Source organism: Poecilia formosa, unplaced genomic scaffold (genome assembly GCF_000485575.1).
Source record: "Poecilia formosa unplaced genomic scaffold, Poecilia_formosa-5.1.2 Scaffold182, whole genome shotgun sequence".
Taxonomy (NCBI): domain Eukaryota; kingdom Metazoa; phylum Chordata; class Actinopteri; order Cyprinodontiformes; family Poeciliidae; genus Poecilia; species Poecilia formosa.
Window position 1 is genome coordinate 1,120,941 of NW_006800121.1, and position 18,820 is coordinate 1,139,760.

Genomic DNA, 18,820 nt, shown 5'->3' on the forward strand with positions numbered 1-18,820 from the left:
TCAATCACAGTTTCTTTTTAAGAATCCTCCTCAAATTAAATTCCTGACTCATTTCCTGTCGGAGAGGAAGATCCCCATTTCAGGTGTCATACTGCAGCAACGTAGCTGCTGGTGGTCGTCAGTGTGCCACGCATGTGCAAATTCAAGTAACTTAAAATTGCTCGCAAACATTGTTGACATTTGATTCTGCACACATTTTCTTTCGCATCATATTTAAAGTGCTTTTCCTTCACAACCCGCGTCTGCGAGCGTTTGGCTTGATGCACGTCAGATTTGACAGATCTTAACGTGATACGGAAAGTACCCTGGTTATATAATAATAATAATAAAAAAAACAATTATTGGAATAAATCCAGGCACCTCTTTGGTCAGGAAAGGAAAACATCATTCAAGTAGTTTTTTTTGTGTGTCTAAGGGTAAAGAAAATGTAACAGAGCAGGAACTCTCCTCCTGTCGCCTCGTCGACGTTGTGTTTTAACTTTTTCTCTGCAGACTGTGGTTTTTCTCTCAGACTTATTCGTCCCTGCTGCTCCTGCGGCTCGATGAAGAATAGACGCTGCTGCCGCTACTGCTGCTGGATCTGCGTCGCTCGTCCAATCTCTGGGCGTTTTCCTCCCTCCGGCTCCACCTTCCTCCCTCATCTCCAGCAGCAGCTTTCCTCTCCTTTCCCGGTTTCTCCGCTTTCTGCATCCTTTCCTCGTTTCTGCTTTTGCTTTGCATGAATTCCCAGGTGGTGAAGCCTCTTTGAGAGCCTGCAGGCGGCTCAAAGGAGGGCGTGCTTCTGTCCCTGCAGTGGCTGTAAGCAGGTGGCGAGTGTTGAGTCCCCAAATGTCTGTCTTTATAGCTATAGTCCGCAGATTGACGGGGATAACTGTAGTCGTAGAAACGGTCTTTGTTTTGACTATAAATGTCCAAGGATGCGTCTCTGTGTCTTTTAGCTACATTTTGATCAGGCACATAAGTGGATCTGGGAGGTTTTCTGCTGTAACAAGAAGAACTCTGGTCACTCTCTCTCAGCAGCTCTCTCCTCTCCGTATCTTTTGAAACCGAGTTGAACGCAGTTCTCTTTGGCACCGGGGAATCCCAGTCTCTCCTCCTTTCCTCTTCCCTCACTCCTGGTTTTGACCTCTCACCCTCTCTCCGTCTCTCATTAGTTCTCTCTCTGTCCCTCTCCCTCTCACCGCCACAAGAGGGAGCCACACTAGAGTACGACCCAGCAGAGGCAGAGTTTCTCTCCTCCTGGTCTCTGCCTCCCGCGGTCACCCTGTTCCTGTCTCTCGCTCTCTCCGTTGATCTGAGACTCTTCTGTTCATTGTCTTCCACCGACTCAATGTTGGTCCTCGTCTCCGACGGCTGAAGCGGAGTGGCCCTGACTTCTCCTTTCGTCACATCTTTTTCAGTTTTCTCCCGCTTGGAGGGAGGTACCTGGAAAAGAAGTTAAATGTGACGTTTTTGTACATGGAAAACATCCTGCGCTTTGGTTGCTTTGATAAAAGAGAAGGCAAAGATGAGGAAGGTGCAAAAACAAACTGAAGATAGTTTGGTGACAAAAATCCATACAAGACATTTGTTTTCGGATTGATTGTTTTTTATCTTGTGCAATTCAAACAAACAGCCTGCTACTTAGCTTGTTAAGAAAGGCATTGCCTAATGCACTTTCCAAAAGCATTAGACAGTGAAAGCTCTGTCAAATGCGCCAATCAAATATTTTACTCAATTGATTTCAATCAACTTTTTTTTTCTTGCCACAATATAAATGGTAATTCCTTTTCCAATTTAAGAAATCAAAAATAAAACTGTCAACAAAAAGATTAATAATAATAACAAATCAAATCAAAGTAATATTTCCTTTTCTCATAAGAAAAGCCCTAAGCATCAGTGGAAATCTACAATTACACTTCATTTCTTCAAGTCCTGGGATGTACAGTGAACAAAAAGACAGCATTACTCCTACAGAACATATTATAGCTTACATAAAAATGTAATATGCAACATGAGACATGACTGCCACTTTTTCCTTAAGAGGTAAAAGCACAGATGTTGTGCAACAACAGTAAATCACTTATCCATTCATTCTCTTTCTGAAATCAGAATATTTGATTATTTGTATTCGGTCAGAGCTGCACAGCTCTGCAGCCAAACAGGCTTTCAAGAATAAAGATGCTCTCACAGTTCACAACTTTACAGCATAAATGAAAACAATCTGTAGAACGTCTAGAAATGTGGACTCTCACCCCTCGCTCTGAGCTTCCCAAAAGACTGTCTGTTGCTGTAAGTTCAACCTTCCTGTTATCTGGTGAGGACTCACTCCCTTTTTAAAAGTTGCAGCCTGAATGAAGAGCAGACATACCTCTGTGAAAAATACAGTTTCCTGTCTAGAAACTTCTGCCTTCATTTTAAGCCTCCAACACAGAAAAAACAGGTCGAGCTTCGAGTGATCTACCCACAGTTGCAAACCTCATCAGAAAAACCTGTTGGTACTTCGCTTAGCGCAGTGATTCATTAGTAAGAGAATAGATAGCTGCAAACTGAGGTCTGCAAGATCAAGAATAACGAAAAACAAATAAATAAACTGCTTAGACATATCTGGATGAAGGCTGAATTTCTACAGCCGTTTGTGTTGCAACTGCTGTCAGGAGTCACACAGCCGGATAAAATCAAGCCCTGAAACCAGTTGCTGTCATACTAATGTAGCTTCTTCTGCACAGAGAAAAACGACAACAAACTACTGCATTACCTCTAGATTCAGCTGTGTGGGTTCATTCTGTGTGACTTTAGCTCGGTCGTTTGATTTCTCTTCCAGAGGTTTTCCTCCCGCCGTCGTCGCCTCCTGGCTGCCCTCAGCACCACGGCTGCTCGTTAAAGAGGCTTTACTGCTTTTACAAACACACACAACACACAAACAGGTTCAAACAAAATCATAAATAATGTAGTGAAGTAACGTTTTAAAAAAAATATGTAGTCCTTAGAAAACCCTTTGAACATTTCCGCATGCAGCATATTCCACTGCACAGTGTGACAGGAGTCACTCTCAAGCCGCATCAGACTTTAGAACCACAAACCTTTACTGCATAAAGGTTGTGCTTCATTGTGGAAAAAAAAAGTGAAAAAGTGATCATCTGAAAAGTGTGGCATGCATTTGAATTTAGTTTAGAAATAAAATCCAGTGAAAGCAATCGTCGTCGGGCTACATGACCCTACAAATACAGCGACTACTCTCGACTGAATGGTTGAGAGAAAAACATAACCACGTGTTGGACCGATCCACTCAACATCCAGACCAAAGTCTAAATGAGAAACTGAGGCAACAGTTGAAAACTGGTGTTTTTAGATACAGACTCCACTGAGCTAAAACTATTTTTAAGCAAAATGGATGACAATAAGACCGCATTGATTGAAGTGGGCTGAAAAGAAAAAGCACAACAAACTTTTAGATATCTGGAAAAACTCTGAAAATAAGATACCGTCGTTGTTGCCCCATTCAAATGACAACGATTTGCTACTTTGTGTTAAATTAACATCAGACTCTAAAATAACACATTAAAGTTCATGAAGTTAATGCGGCAAAATGTGAAAAGTTCAAGGGTATCAACACTGTTCGGACACTTGGTTTGTGGAAAAGCCCACTGATTATATCACACAATTGAAAGAAAAGCTAATAAAGCCCCTTACCAACTGCAATTCATAACGAACTTGAAACAGGACTCGGAGTAACTCTGACCTGCTGTGCTTTAAAGTGTCGTTCTGTCGGTGGATTTTTGTTTTGCTTCTCTGTGAGCTGGACCTCGCGGCGTTGTCTTCTCTCTGTGCTTCGCCTCCGTTTCCTCTGCCTGCTCCACCTTTCTCTAGATGACGAAGAACACTCTTGTGATCTCCACAGCCATCTTTTTCTCTCTCTGTCTTTTCTTCCTTTCCCGTTTTTTGCTCCCTGTCCTCCACTCCTTCAAGTGCACAGTGCCATAAATCCAAGTCGTCATCCTCTCTCTTCTTCTTCTCCCCCCCGTCCTTTTCTTCCCGCTTAGGGGTTTTCATGGACACATCCTTCTTGTCAACACTAGAGGCAGCTTTGTTTCCTGACTCTCTAACATCTTTTAAAAGAAACAATATTTTCTCCTGTGACTTAACTCCAGGGCTTGATTCTCCCTTTTCTTTTGTTTTTGTGTTTTCGTCCGTAGCCTTCTCCTCTGTAACTTTTGACAGCTCTGTCCTCTCGGCAGTGCAGATCTCCGAGCCAGAACAGTTCTGCTCAGTCTTCTCATCCTTCCTTTTCCCGTCCAAGTTGATATTGATACTTATCTTCTTCTGAGAAATTACCTTTACCCCTCCTTCCCAGATGTCTTTTTTAGCCAGAGGCGATGCCTCACTCTCTTTCTTCTCCTCCTCAGTACTTTGCGCTCGTCTGTCAGACGACTTCAGAGATTCACTTTCAAGGCTTTTGGGTTCTTCTGCAACTTTAGGTCGGAGACATTTGCTACTTTTAGTCTTAGTAGGAAGATCCTTGTGTTTTTTCTTTCTCTCCTCATCCTGTTTCTGTCTCTTTTTGTCCTGCTCTAATTTTGAGTCAGACGTTTTGCTGCCTTCGGGGTGCTGGTGCACTTCAGACATATTTGAATCTGTGCTGGGTTTTGTTTTGCGTTTTCTCTCTCTGTTTTGACAGGAGTTCAAACCTTTGTCCTTTCTAGGCTCTTGCTGTGTTTCTAATTTAGTTTTGTCTTTGGGTTTTTCTCTCTTTTCTTTGTATAGAGGTTGATTTGGTTTTAGAAGAGGCTGGATCGATTTTAAGGAGTCGCTGGCAGTTCCTTTGCGCTGTAGCGGCGAGCCGTCCTTGCAGCTGTTGGGCTCAGTTTTGCGCCTCCTCTCGTCTTGCCTGAGAACGTTTATGGAGCCGGAAGAGTCAGGAGATGGTGACTTCTCTGGTTTTTTCTTCTTCTTCTCATTTCTCAGGGTGATGCAGTCTTCGACCTTTCTCTTTGCTTGCAGGTTGTCGTCCGTTTTCGCTTTTTGTCGACCTGCTTCCTCGCTGCTCTTTGTTAGAGAGTCTGGTAGACTGCTATCCCTCTCGAGGTTTTCCTTCATGTTGTCCCTCGGCTGAACCTGGACTTCTGACGGCGTGAAGGGTCTGTCATTGGAACAACGAGAGGGTGAAGACTGGTCGTCGTTGACTTTAGGGGATGAACAGCTGTCGCTTGAGAGGTGACATATCGGGGAGTGACGGTCATTTGAGGAATTAGAGGGAGGAGAGCCGCTGTAATTGGAGTCCTCAGATGTAGGCAAGCCGTCGCCCTTCCTCACCGTCTCTCCCTCTTGTTTTAGGTAGAAAGAGTCTTGACTAAACAGTGGCGGCGGTGGAGGCGGGGGAGGGAAAGGCAGATGGTGAAACTGGCTGATGTAGTTACTGAAGTATTTATCATACCAGTCTTGGTACTCCTTCTTCCACTGAAGGTAGCACTGCCTCTCCAGCTCCAGGCAACTTGTGTCACTCAAACCCTTAAGACCTGAAGACTTTCTTGCTTCCCTGGCTGAGCGCTCCCCCCGCCTCTTCGAGCCGTGGCCGCTCAATCCCGACCGCTTGCCGTGGTGGCGGTTCTTCTGGCTGTGGTCCGAGGACGACTTGGATCTGGAATGGGAGCTACTTAGAGGCGAAGAAGACGAGGACGGTGTGGGAGAGCGAGGTCGTTTGTAGCCAAAAGGCCTGCAGGGGTTGGAGTGGCTGTGGAAGGCTCTGTGACCTGAGTGAGGAGAGCGATGCCTGGAGGGAAGAAAAAAAAGAAATGGAGTTGGACAAATCTCACTCAAGGCAATACTGATGTTTCAAGAATGAAAGCTGCATAAACAGCTAATATAAAATGTTAGAGAGAATTCAGAACGTGAGCTTTGTAATCATTTTACATGTAATTTAGCGTAGTAAAATGCTGTACATCAGTAAAAGCTGATCACACCTTTAATTGCATAACAATTGTTAACCATGAACTGCTAGCTTATGAAGAGACAACAGGTAGAAGAGAAAAACTAGAGTTGCTCCACCATATCAGATCAAGAAGGCTAAACTGTATACAGCAACATGTTTACGGCTTTGCAATTCATGTAACCAGTGATTGGACTAAATTCAAAAACAAAGAACTTGAGAGTCCAGAGGTGAGGTCAAGTCTCAAGTTAGGCTTACGTCTTTTCTCCCAAGTTCAAGTCAAATCCAAAGTAAAGAGATCAATCTACCAAGTTAAGTCCAAAGACATGCAAGTTGAGTCAAAGACCTGAACTTTAGATTTCAAACAAGTTATTCTGGGTCTGGGCATCCTATGCTAAATGTCCATAAAACCGCAGGGAGATTCTTACTGCACTTGAAGTGGTCTTGAGCCAGAAACAAAGCCCCTCATCGAGCAGGAGAAAGAAATACCTTGATCTGGAGCGGGAGCGGGATTCAGAGCGACTGGATGATCCAGAGTAAGAGCGGGACGATTTGGATTTGGAAGACTTGGAGACAGAGTGAGAAAAGGACCGTTTGTGAGGCGACCTGTGTGAGAGAGATGAGAGGATATATCCAGGAACTATTCTTTAGTATCAGTTCTTGGAACTGATTATGTTTTCTAGAGAAATATTTTTTTTTTTCAGATCAAAGAAAAAAAGACAGAAAAACAGACCTGGAAAAAGTCACTACTGATACTTTTCTGATGCTCTATGGACAATACTTTCTTATGTCTTTCTTACATTTCAAACAGAGATCACACAATGCAACCCACAGAAACCAAAGGATCTATTGCTGATAATTTAAATGTTTGTTTTTATTATTTTCTGTAGAAATCAAACTTCTCTCCACTCTGACCTGGTTTCCAGGTGTTTTTATAGTTGCAAAATTTCCTGAAATCCACACGTTGTTCTGACATGAGGCTCAAGCATTCTGGTGCAGCCATACAGTGAAAAAACATTTGGAGAAATTTGATAAAAATATGTAGCTAAGAATTTTTTTTTTTACAAAATTCAATTTACTTCTCAAAATAATTGATAACCTGGATGCTAGTTTTTAGGGGAGGGGATTTTAGCTAAATTGAAACTATGATTTACAACAAAATAAAGCAAATACTGACCATGACACGTTGCTGTGTAGGGAACGAACTATGTCTAAATTTGAATTGATTGATTTTATAGAAAAGTTTGACAAGTTGTTTCAATGTTAGTCAAAAACACTTGAATTGTTGGGGTTTGCTTTACAAAGATATTAGACATTAAATCTAAATTTAAATTTCTTATTTCCAATTCAAAACAACAAAGTTATTATATTCTCCAAGAGCCGCTTCTGCTTCTGCATAATAAAGTTATTTGAAGAATTTGGACAACATGCGACCCACTGCTAGACTTTAAAAGACGTAAAGAAGCTTAAGAAGAATTTATGAAAACCTAGTGAGTATTAGTACTGCACACTGAAACGCTTTAGGAATTAAAATGATAATTTAAACATGGCTGCCTGTGATAGATGTCAAACATCTGAATATTTGCTTTACCTCTCTTTTTTCTTCCTCTGAAACCTGTACCACTCCTTGGGGATTAAAACAGGGATAGACGATGTGGTGGAGGAGGAGCAGAGGGACGTGAGCGGGGCTCCAGGTGGGATTGGGAGCTTCCAGGCGGGTGTGGTTGGCGGGTATCCAGGGAGGTAGCTGCTGAGAGGCTGGTGGGTTGGAACAAATGTGTGGAAGGGCGGCGAGCAAAACAGAGGCGAGGTTGTGGTCTGTAGTGAGGAGTACGATGATGAAGAGGAGGGAGTTCTGTGCTGCTCCGAGTTGGACTCAGTCAGGCTTCCAGCAGGATAAGTGGACACGCTGCTGAGGAGCAGAGCAAAAACATCTCAGACCAAAAGAGACGGAATTAAAACCAGAAACGCTCTCAAACACACACCTGTCCCTGGAGGTCGATGAGCCAGAGGGTCTAGTGGTTGAATCTGTGGATTAAAAAAAAAAAAAAAAAAAAATCAATTTAATCTAATTACTAACGGAAACAAATACCAAAAAAAACAAAAACAAACAGAAGAGAATATAAAACTACAGATTAAGAGTTTCTGACCTGAAGATGGTTGGCTTTGTTTGACACATAGAGTCTGAAGCTGTTCTGTTCCCTCCATAGAGTGTATCTGAAGAGTCAGAAAGATTAAACATTATTAAGAACAGACAGTATGGTTGTGTGTTTCATTGACATCCAGTCTCCTCACTAGTGGGATCAGCTGGGCAGGAGCAGCAGGCAAATCTTTATTAGGAGCCAGGCCAGATGGAGCAACGGCCTCTAAGTCATCGGGAGTCTTTTCTGGTTTCTCACTGAAGACAAAAAAAGAATAAAAATTAATACCTTCATTTTTATTACCATAGTTTATTTATAATTTGTCAAAGAAAACCTTAGAAAAATCAAACCTTTAATTAGATTACATTTATTCAGTGAAGAAACAAATGATTTTAGCAGATTTCCAGGTGTCACCGTTGTTGGTAACAAAGCAAGCCATTCAGAAATGTAATTGAAGAATTTCCTTAATTTATATAAATTGATCAGATTTTTATTTTTCATTGATCCCATTTGCAACTGTGCCACCAGTAAGATCTGCTGGAGATTTGTTGAACAATGTAAAGTGAGCTATAGATTAAATGCAAATAATATACATAAAACTTCTGAGAAAAAAACAAGCAATAAATAAAAAATAAAATAAAATAATAATAATAATAATAATAAAGAAAACAGTCAAGCATGTCGGTAAGCCTCTCCATGAAGATTCAAGCAGCAAAAATGGTATGTCCTTCACCTCCAATATACACTGTAAAATTACAATTCATACTGTCCTTTATCACTTATGTGTGATTATTTACTTGTTGGACGTCACTCCAAGGCTTTGCTCAGGCTGGGTCGATGTGCTCTCGGAGGAGTTCTCAACAGGGGAAGGTTCTGGAGTTGCGGGGCGGCCTTCGGCACTTTGTGATAAGAGTGGGGATTTTTCTGGTCTAGGCTTGTTCGCTATCGACTCCTGAAAACAAGACACGATGAGAAAAACTAACTGAATGCAAAAAAGCCTGAAGAGAACCAACGTGTTGTATTTTAACAAACGATAATAGCTTCAAAAAAAGTGCTAGATGCAGACAAGAAACTTCATGTCTGAGTATATTATTTACCTGCTCAGTGCAGGGTGACTGGAGAGGTTTCTTGGTCTTGTTCTGAATGGTGGAAGTGGTCAGAGTGGGGACAGGGCTTGGCTTTGGGGTAGCGTTCTGAGACAAAGACGTTTTCTGGATTTTGCCCGAGCCTCGTTCTTTTTTAAAGTTATTCACAGCCTGCGTTGGGTGTTACAAAAACAGTCAAATTATTGCAATGTAGGCATTTGCATGCAAACGGAGGCCTAGACAGAAGAGATGGATGGAGTATTACATTCAGGATGTCTGTTGACTTACCTGTCTAAGAAATTTATTGGCAATCAAGGTATCAGGGGAGACGTCTGATTGGCCACATGTGGGGCACACATGGGTCTCCGACTCAAGCAAGGCAGTTCGAATACCTGGACGCAACAAAAATGTTCTGCTTTTCAAAACAAAGGTTTAGCAGGATTTTTATAACTTTGGGGAAGGAAACTGGTTCTCTTACACCACGAGTAAAGTTAGTCAGATGCAAACTCACAATCGTCACAGTAGCTGTTTCCACAGCAGGGTATGACCACAGCGTCACTCAGCAAGTCATGACAGATTAAACAGAGGAGTTCATCAGGTATGGGTTCTTCCTTTTCTTCACATTTAGGTTGCTCCTGTGGAATAAAAGGAGGCTTCTCCTTCTTGCCAACAGCATACGCCTCACTGCGATGGTAAAAAGGGGAAAAGCACCAGGTCTATATGCAAACCTACTCACTAAATTGTTTCATCTGACCCAAAAAAGGAAAGAAACTAAACTATTCAGACAAAATAACAGATCAACTTTGTTCCACACTCACGCATCTATGGCAGGAATTGCATAACGTCCACAACTGGTCAGCATGACTCCCTTAATATTAGGATCGTCCACCTCAACCATGAAGGACCGAGGGATTCCTGTGCTCTTCTTTATCCTCGGAGGAGCCTCAAAATTTTTATCCTGCAGTCAAACGCTTTCTTTCAGATTTACTGCAAAGCATCATGCAAACTGGATTGTAAACATCCAGTCCAGTGTATTTAACCAAACTTTAAAAACCATGAAAAGAAAACAGCAGCTTAAACACATTGTTACCTCAATGTGTTGGGTAATTACACTCATTTCCTCTAACAATCTCCATGACAAGGTGATGCAGACAACAAAGAAGCAAATGAGTTTTGATGTCAAAGATTCATAATACTCCATTTGAAGGACAAGGACACCAGGAAGTTGAATAAAACACATGGCTCAAAACTAGAGCTTTGGAGAACTTGTTGACTTGCAGAGTGTGTAAAGGCACATTTCAAATAATTTTAATGTTGCACAAAATTGCAATATTTTTCATCTGTCACCTCAGAAAGCAAAACCGTTACTTTATAGAGATTTATACACAGTAAAATATTTCAAGTTTATTATTTTTTTTTTTACCATTTTAATGATTTTGGTTTACGAGTAATGAAAAGCCAAAAATTCAGCATCTCAGAAAATCAGAATATCACATAAGATCTAAGATGTGATACATCTCAGATGAAGATGCATGTATAAACCAGTCACCTGATTCAGGTGTGTTGGATTGGATCTAAAACTAGCATAGCACTGGCTTGAAGATGGGAGTTGGACGCCACCGACTTAGGTTTTCTGTATACATTTGGCTTCAGAAAATTAATTCAGAATCACACTCTACTCAATTCTACGATAAGAGTATTAGGCCAAGACAAAAAAATTCAGACAATAAAGTCACAGCATTACGAGAATAAAGTTGGAATTATACGAGATTATTGTAATATAAGTAATATCAGAACGAAGTCTTAATATCGCAAGAAGTACAGGAAGAAAGTCCAGTCGTAAAATTTCGATGAGTTGTAATAAAAAGGGAATAAAGTCATAATATAACAAGAATAAAGTTGAAATATTATGACTTTATTCTCGTAATAGTACAACTTTATACTACTAATTTTAGATATCGTTTCATTTTTGTTAGCGCAGCTCTAATATTCTGTTGTACAATTCACTGTTACAAATCATATTTATTAAAAATAAACAAAGACAAATAACTACTGGTTAGTTTTAAAGTGATTTGCATCTCCAAAACAAAGTTGTTGGTGGTTGAGCATTAAGCTGGAGAAGAACTGAAGGTTCACCATAAATCCAGCAGCCTGGTGCCCTGCAGACAGTCCTCTGGGGTCAACCTGAAACTGTTTAATTGACCTCAGGGGGTTTGGACATTTCACCATCAGCTAAAGCAACACTGCTGCCAAGAGACGGACCTCTCAGGTGACACTGCATGTCTTTTTTTATTTCTTCTTAAAAGCAAAACTAAAATATTAATGCAAATTATCCGGTTTTATAAGTAAGCCACATTGACTGACTGCAGCAGTCCTTTAATTAAATAAAAAATGCATTAAGACATCATCGGTGTGTTGGAGCTGATCTAAAACTGTATCAGCTCAAACGTTTGCTCAATAAAAAAAGCCTCTAAAATCTCACACAAAAATACAGAACATTTACATTTTGTTTATCGACAAATCTGCCTGACGAATCCAGAAACACTTGAGATGCAGGCCTGTACAGAGAGCGCATATCATGCACTTACCCCACTCCCTGGGCAGTTCCTGATATGGTGTCCACCGTTCCCACAGCGATAACAGGAGTAGTTTTCTGGAAGGGTAGGACCAAGCTTTGAGTTCATCCTACAGAATAAAAAAAAAGGCAAGGATGAACATGATTTACAACAAATTAAAAAAAAAAAGTAACTTTTGATCAATCTTCATAAATTCAATAGATGACTATCCTGAAACACTTACTTCATCATTTCACAGCTGGACTGATTCATCATAACTCTGATCTTATCCTCTTCTGAGACATCAGCTTCAGCCAAGTTAGCCAACTGCATCTACATGGATAATATGGACGACATAAAGTTAGTCAAATTTACTGCAGTTTGTTTTAAACTGGTGCAAAGAACCCCCTCGCCCCCTCTAAAATACACAAGATAAAAGCTGGCATACCTTGGAGAAAAATGACAAAGCCCTGGTAGAGCTGGACTCACTGATCTGTTAAAGTTGGGGGAAAAAAAAGAACATTGAATTTTTGAAATGAATGAACTGAATTAAAACCACTCTTATAAAGTGGTAAGGACTACAACAATGACACAGTGCCCTGCCGGTGTACGCCTACACACTGTCCTCCATGTATAAAACTGTAAACTAACTTTTTCAGAGACTTTGCAGCAGCTACTGAAAGTTAATAGCAAATTTCAGTGGCATTTGTATAGATCTTTATGAAACAAATTGTGTAAAATACAATAGTGGCTCCAAAATGATCATTTCATTTTGCCAATGGTATGTTACCAATATTACGGCTGTATCAGTTTGCATTAGCTTTATTCTCAAGGCAAACGTGACCAAGCTGATGTAAATGATTGCAGAAATGAGCAAATTAGTGAGTGAGAAACTTAAACTGTAAAGTTAACTTTTATTTGTACCATTTATTTATTTGCAGTTGACAAAAACAATGCATGGTTCTCAATTTTTGCTTTAAAAAAAAATCTAAATTTTAACCCCCTTTTTCTGATCTTTTCTAAGTATATAATTCAGTCTAAATGCAACCGTTCTTTGAAAGCCTTAGAGGTTTGCTGCAGAGGACATTAGTAAAAGATCATCATAAAGACCAAGGAGTCCATTTAATCTATATTGAAAGTTTGGTCCAGACTGCCAGATTATGCAAACAGCCAAATAAGAGCATTACTAAGAGAAGAAGCAATGAGGTAACTTTGGAGGAGCTGCAGAGATCCATAACTTAAGTGGGAGAAGCTTGGTACATTTGGGGTGTATCAATTCTCCAGCTATAGCAAAATATATTGGTGGCAGCATCATGCTTGAAGATTTCATTTTGGTAAAAATGTCTGAACCCATATTTTTTGTTCCTTTCACATCTCAGTCTATCATACAAAATAATTTGCACGTTGTGGTTGTAATGCAACATCATGTACAAACATTTAATATGAATACCTCTGCACGCATACTTCTGCATCTGTACACAGATAACAGTAAAGAGTAAAAAGCTTGTCATCTTGTCCATGTGCAATTTTACAGCAACAGTGTTCATTTTTTTTATATTTACTAAACCAAACAACGAATTAATGTCCAAAATGTGTTAACTGTAAAAAAAAAAAAACTCACAAAAACATATCCCAGATTTTTACAAATCACTTTATTGAGAAAGCAAACACAAAAAGCCGAGAAGAGTAAGCAGTCCGTGTGAAACGGAAATTATTAAGGGGCAGATGCTTCGCCTACTGAAAAACCAGAAAGAATATTAGGTCAGAACATCAATTCATACAATTTTCCCCCTCTAAATTAAAGAAAAGTGCAACTCTGAAAAGGTCAGCACTGTAACATTTAGGCCGAGTACTGTCAAATCTGATTGTTTTATTCTTAAAGCTAAAACATTCTTAATCTTCCTTGATCAGACTTATGTTTGTAAAAAGTAAGTTTAGTGAATAATAAAATAATCTTGTTGGGTAGTCTACAGTTTAGATGCCTGTCATAAAAGAAAGCAGAAAAAGCCGAGCTGAATTATAAAGAGAATTTTTTATTATTTTTTTTAAAGGAAACATTGGAGGTGGAGCCGTTTTTAAGAGCCGAGGCAGGAGGAGAAACTGCCAGCTGATGGTTGACGGCAGAGCCATCAACTTAAAACAACAGTTGGGTTTTATCAGCTGTGAATAGCTGGCATGCATGATAATGTCTGACCCACCCGTCAGACAGCTCTCACATCCCAAACAGAAATACTGGAAGAGCTCCGACAATGATCAGCGTCTGGTGATTGTTTGAATACCAGCTGAGAGTTTAGCAGAAACTTTCCTGCTTTTCAATTTGGGATTTGTTGCAAATAAAAAAAAAAAAATTAAAAAAAAGAAGGAATTTCTCTTACACACTACGCCCAAAACCCCCCCAGAAAAGTAACTTCAAACCAAGCAATTGAAATGAAACTGAACATAAAGGCTTGTTATATTATAATGTGTGTGCCTGTATGTGTCATGTTGGGTCACATACCGCTCTATGGGATCCAAAGGCTTTGGGAATCTGGACATCTGATCTTTCTCTGAAATGCAGGAAAAAAAATGTTTCAATAAACCCTCTAAGATGGGAATAAAAATATATACATTTACATTTGCTAACAGTAAAGAAAATATGCAGCTTCCTTTGTAGGTGGGCGAGTGGGAAGTAAATATATTTTAGCAGGAGTTCAGATTTTGTAGAGTAGCCCTGGACGTTTTCCAGGTCCTCTCTACAAATACAAAGTCCAGGTAGTTGACAGAACCACAGAGGGGACATTTGGTAACTAAGTCAACTTGGAAAGAACTTTCCAAGTGAAATTGCAGGTTAATTAAAATATACCATTACGTCACGCTTACCCATTACCTCTTATTTTATTTTTTAATAATCAAGCTTTAAATAAACAGAGTATGTTGCCACATGCAACTTCCATTTACCTTTGAATCTTTACAGTATTTCCTTTAGATAGATGTAGTCAGTATAAAAACGTATTAGACCAGCCATTATCGCTGACTCAGTCTGTTCCAACTAGAACCTGATCTATGAAAACTATAAAACAGCTAGAGTTTAAAGTAGCTTGGGAAAAAAAAATCAGACTTGTTTTATTCACCGATGCAATAACTGCTGTGCTAATTAGTGTTTAAGCAATATCCTGAGTCACTTAAGCAAAGCAGCCTAAATAGCTGCCTCAGTGTACTGTATAATTACCATTTCTGCTGACGCTATCAAACGTAGCTGATCCATAAATCCTAGCTGTAATCATTTAATTATCTAACTTTAAGTCTGTTGAGAAAACCCATTTACTAAGGTGTAACTAAACAAACAAACGTCTGGGGAAATCAACCAAGACACTGGAAGTGGATTTTCTAATGAAAATGTTTAGCGCTGACGGTTGTACTGTTTGAATTCACTCTGATACGTTGGATTAACCTAAACTTTTTTGAATCTTTTCTCATTCTACGCTGTTGTAAGACCGGTTGAATCAGAGTTTTTGCAGTCAACCGTTGCTCATCCAGAGGCGGGTTTCGGACCACTAAGGCTGGGTGTTGTCTTCTACAGCAGGCACGTAAACATCAGTAAGGAAAATTCAAATGCACACATACTTGTGGTTGGTCTTGCTATTTGAGCTGGACTTCACTCCAATGAAGGGAATTCTCCTGACTATGACAGAGGAGCCTTTGGGGATGTGACCACCATCTTCAGTGAACTCTAAGGGTGAAAGAGCATCAATATAAAAAGGGTTAAAACGGAAAAAATTGCAATATTAAGGTTTCCTTTCTGCAATTCGGTGTTTGAGATTAAAAATGAAATTATATAAAAACAGAGTTGTGTAAAGACAATTTGTGTTGCCTAGGGTTACAAGCACCCTCCAAACCTCTTGCTTTCATTGATCATTGTAATTTGGGTGAAACTACAGATATCAAAACATATTAAAATATCACAAGGGTCATTTATTGTACTAATTGAAGTCAAAGTGAGACTCATACCAATTCGTTTAATACAGGGATAAATTGTCATTTTTGATAATTATTGCCCAAAGAATTATCTAATTTTTTACAACTTACTGAAAAGTATACATGACTATATATTACGTACAGTCAATACTTGATTGGGTTTCCTTTTTGCATGAATTAATGCAGTACGGCTTTTAGGGGTGAAGGAACAGCCTGGACATATCACCAATTTAGAGTAGCCAATTAAGCCAAGAACATTTTTTTTAGACTTTGGTAGAAACCTGGAGTACCCCAAGAGAACCCACATACATGCAGAAAGTCCTCATGACTTCTTACTGCAAGGCAGCAATGCATCATGCCTCAATATTCCATATAAATAAGTTAAACTAGACAAAACAGTGGTTTTCCTCCTCTTTTAAGTGGAAATACACTGCTATTGCTTTTCACTGGCAGGAACGTCACTAAACATGTTTGTTGTTGTGATGGTAAATTGTTTGGAATAGATTTTTTTTTTAGGGGGTTATACAATATAAACATTCATATTGAAACTGATAAAAAAGTAAGACTCTGAAACATTAGAGGGGTTATCGCACTAGAATACAACTCAGAAAATATTTGGATTTGCAAGATTATGTCCTACCTTATTGTTTCCAAGTGTGTCACAGAAAAAAAAAAAAAGATATAAGAAACGCACAGAAACAATACCCTCGACCTGAAGAAACATGGAGATAAGGTTTAAATAGTGAAACAAAAACAAGTATTTGGGACACAAACACCCTTCATTATACTGCCCTGTTGATTCCTGAGTACGGAGTGGCTTTCAAAACGTAAAGTAACCAAGCCCCTTCGTCTTTTCCGTAGCTTGCTGCTCATAACAAGGATTTTATAAAGATAAACTTTAAAAGTGGAAGGCTTTTAAACGTCTTTTACAATCGTTACCCATTTCTTTTCCACTTCATACTATTGTGACACATAGAATCCAAATTAACTCCCAATGCTGATGCTTGCAGTTGAAAGAAAGAAAATATGAAAACATAAAGCATGCAAATACGTCACAGACAATGTGGGTCACGTTTTGTATCATTTTAATTCCTGACTCTCCAGTTAAAGGGTGTGCCTGCCTACTGCTCAGTTTGCTTCTGCATTGTGCTTTTATCTTAAATCATACAGTCTGTGGCTGCATTTAAGCCTTTTGGCCATGAGTAGTGTCTGCCTTTTCCACCCCTCGACCTTTGCTATTTTTAAACCAACATCTCCTGCAGGATAGCAGCGCTGACACCACTGATCCACCCACGTCAGGCGGTTTAATTAAGGGGCATGAGGCGTGAATGCAGCAGGAATGTTTGCCCATTCATTACACCTCTTTTGTCCCGGTGCGACTATTCTGGAGCCCCCAGTCAACCTGAAAACAGAGGTAACGGGAAGCCAGCTCCCATTAGACAGCTGTCAATGCCGGACCACGTGTTTTCTTTCAAACTTTAAACCGTCCACTTGCATTTTAACCGTTATGGCAACAATAAAGCATATCAAGCTTACAATAACATGCATTTTTTTTAATTCGTTTTATTTATTTACCTTCTTTGGTTTGTGCGTTTATGATCTGCAGGTCGCAGTCCCCGGCTCTGAGCTTCTCCCTGCCCATAATCTGCTTCTTCAAGTCAGTCAGCGAGATGTTCGGCCCATCAAAAACCACCGTGTCGTAGCTGAGTTTGGAGGAAAACTTATAATGAATATGAGCCATACTGGAAACAAGCTAAAAGCCTGCTTCTGGACCGTTAAGAAACTCAACAGCTGGTAGCTTTTCTCCTTTGACAGAACCCCCGCTTGTAACTGTTACAGAGGTGAGGAGGTGGGGGCTAGCCGAGGTTAGCAGCAGCAGCAGCAGTTTGGCAAACAGCGTCGGTGGTCTGCCGCTAACAAGCTAGGTCGTTAATTGACTCCAACTGCCGGATTTAAAGTGGGTCTCACAAGATGACATCTCCCAGTTTCACTCGGAACAGGTGCGCAGACTCAGCCCGGACCGGATTCATTCAGTTTCAAGTCTAATTTTAACTTTTATTCTCGCTAATGTCGCTTTCAATCCCGAGCGGAGTTCGCTGACAGAAACCACCAGCTGTTTCCACAAGCAACGGCTCGTCAGCAGAGTGCAAGCACCAGACCGTGCTGCGTTCATGTAAACTCCGACACCCAAGTTCCGAAACGCGTATTCTTTATTTTACACATCAAACGTTTGAGTAAAAAAAAAAAAAAAAAAAAAAAAAACAGAGTGGAAATTTCCAAAATTTCCAAAAATTCAAAAACTTATGCCATTTTAAATTCAGCCATGTATCCCGCTAGATTAAACAAAAAAGAAAACAATTTGTCATTTGTCTCCCTCCCAGGACATAGTTTGTTTTATAAAGATAAGAATTTCGGAAGTGGGTATTCTCTGCGGCAACTCCCTAAAATTGTGTCAGTCACAAAGTGTTATTTGGACACAGTTGTAATGTATTTCACAGTAGCCATCTCAACATTTTTTCTTTTTACACTTGAACGCAGCATATTTCCACAATGTAGAAGTGCACCTGTTTTCACTCTGGAGACAAGCAGGTGTAGCCAAACAAACAATGGATAACTATTAAACGTGCGTCGTTAACTTGATTTAATTTTAAACAAAATTATTAGTTGCTTTGATTATTTTTAGTAACGTAAAAATTACTCTTTCGGGTTAACATAATATAGCACTCCAAAATATGAAAAGCCAAAAATGAGTTAGGTATAATAACTAAAAGACTGAATGTTAAAAATTGTAAAGAAAAAAGAAAAAAAAATTAAACTGAGTTTTTCATGAGCCCACCAATGTGCCACCTAAAAAACCCACTAGAGGGAGACAAAGCATCGTTTGTTGTATTTGTTTGTTGTATTCCAACGAGCAGTCTAATTTCGTGACACTTAAAGTGCAGCTAAAACATGCTTCCTCATTAACTTGTATTCATTAAAATGTCTTGTAAAAAAATCATTGTTATTGTTATTATAATTGACAGCATTTATTTTTTTAATGTTTGATTACATCCACTGTGGATGGAAATGCCATAAAATTAAACATATCAGTGATTCTTGAGAATAGGGACAAAACAGGTCCTATGGATAAAGCATGAAATTTGAATAAAATATACACAAAATATATTTTTTTCAAATATC

At 39.6% G+C, this 18,820-nt stretch overlaps 1 protein-coding gene across 4 annotated transcripts; it reads right to left on the reverse strand.

Annotated features, from left to right (window-relative positions):
* Positions 1–396: 396 nt before the first annotated feature.
* LOC103147424 (E3 ubiquitin-protein ligase RBBP6) lies at positions 397–17,844 on the reverse strand. 4 transcript variants are annotated; one of them, XM_016678414.1, is made up of 20 exons: positions 17,216–17,844; positions 15,290–15,395; positions 14,184–14,232; positions 12,135–12,179; positions 11,931–12,019; positions 11,720–11,816; positions 9,950–10,089; positions 9,643–9,815; positions 9,420–9,523; positions 9,144–9,302; positions 8,844–8,998; positions 8,201–8,303; positions 8,056–8,122; positions 7,891–7,933; positions 7,497–7,817; positions 6,395–6,511; positions 3,722–5,749; positions 2,738–2,876; positions 2,235–2,329; positions 1,313–1,425 (listed from the first exon to the last, which is right to left on the reverse strand). In XM_016678414.1, the coding sequence occupies exons 1-20, from the start codon at positions 17,379–17,381 to the stop codon at positions 1,386–1,388; spliced, it is 4,236 nt and encodes a 1,411-aa protein (XP_016533900.1). In that variant the 5' UTR covers positions 17,382–17,844; the 3' UTR covers positions 1,313–1,385. The 4 variants fall into 4 exon arrangements, with proteins under 4 accessions (XP_007565815.1, XP_007565814.1, XP_007565812.1 ...); XM_007565753.2 differs by lacking the exon at positions 2,235–2,329 and having other exon boundaries at positions 397–1,425; positions 7,497–7,814; positions 17,216–17,840; XM_007565752.1 differs by lacking the exon at positions 2,235–2,329 and having other exon boundaries at positions 397–1,425; positions 2,738–2,873; positions 17,216–17,839.
* Between the last annotated feature and the right edge of the window lie 976 nt (positions 17,845–18,820).

Coding starts and splice junctions, on each gene's coding strand:
- LOC103147424 (XM_007565750.1), bottom strand. CDS start 17,381: ATGGCTCATATTCATTATAAGTTTTCCTCCAAACTCAGCTACGACACG. Junction 6,512..7,496: donor CAGAGGAAGAAAAAAGAGAG/GTAAAGCAAATA, acceptor TCTCTCACACAG/GTCGCCTCACAAACGGTCCT. Junction 5,750..6,394: donor CGCTCCCGCTCCAGATCAAG/GTATTTCTTTCT, acceptor TCTTCCCTCCAG/GCATCGCTCTCCTCACTCAG.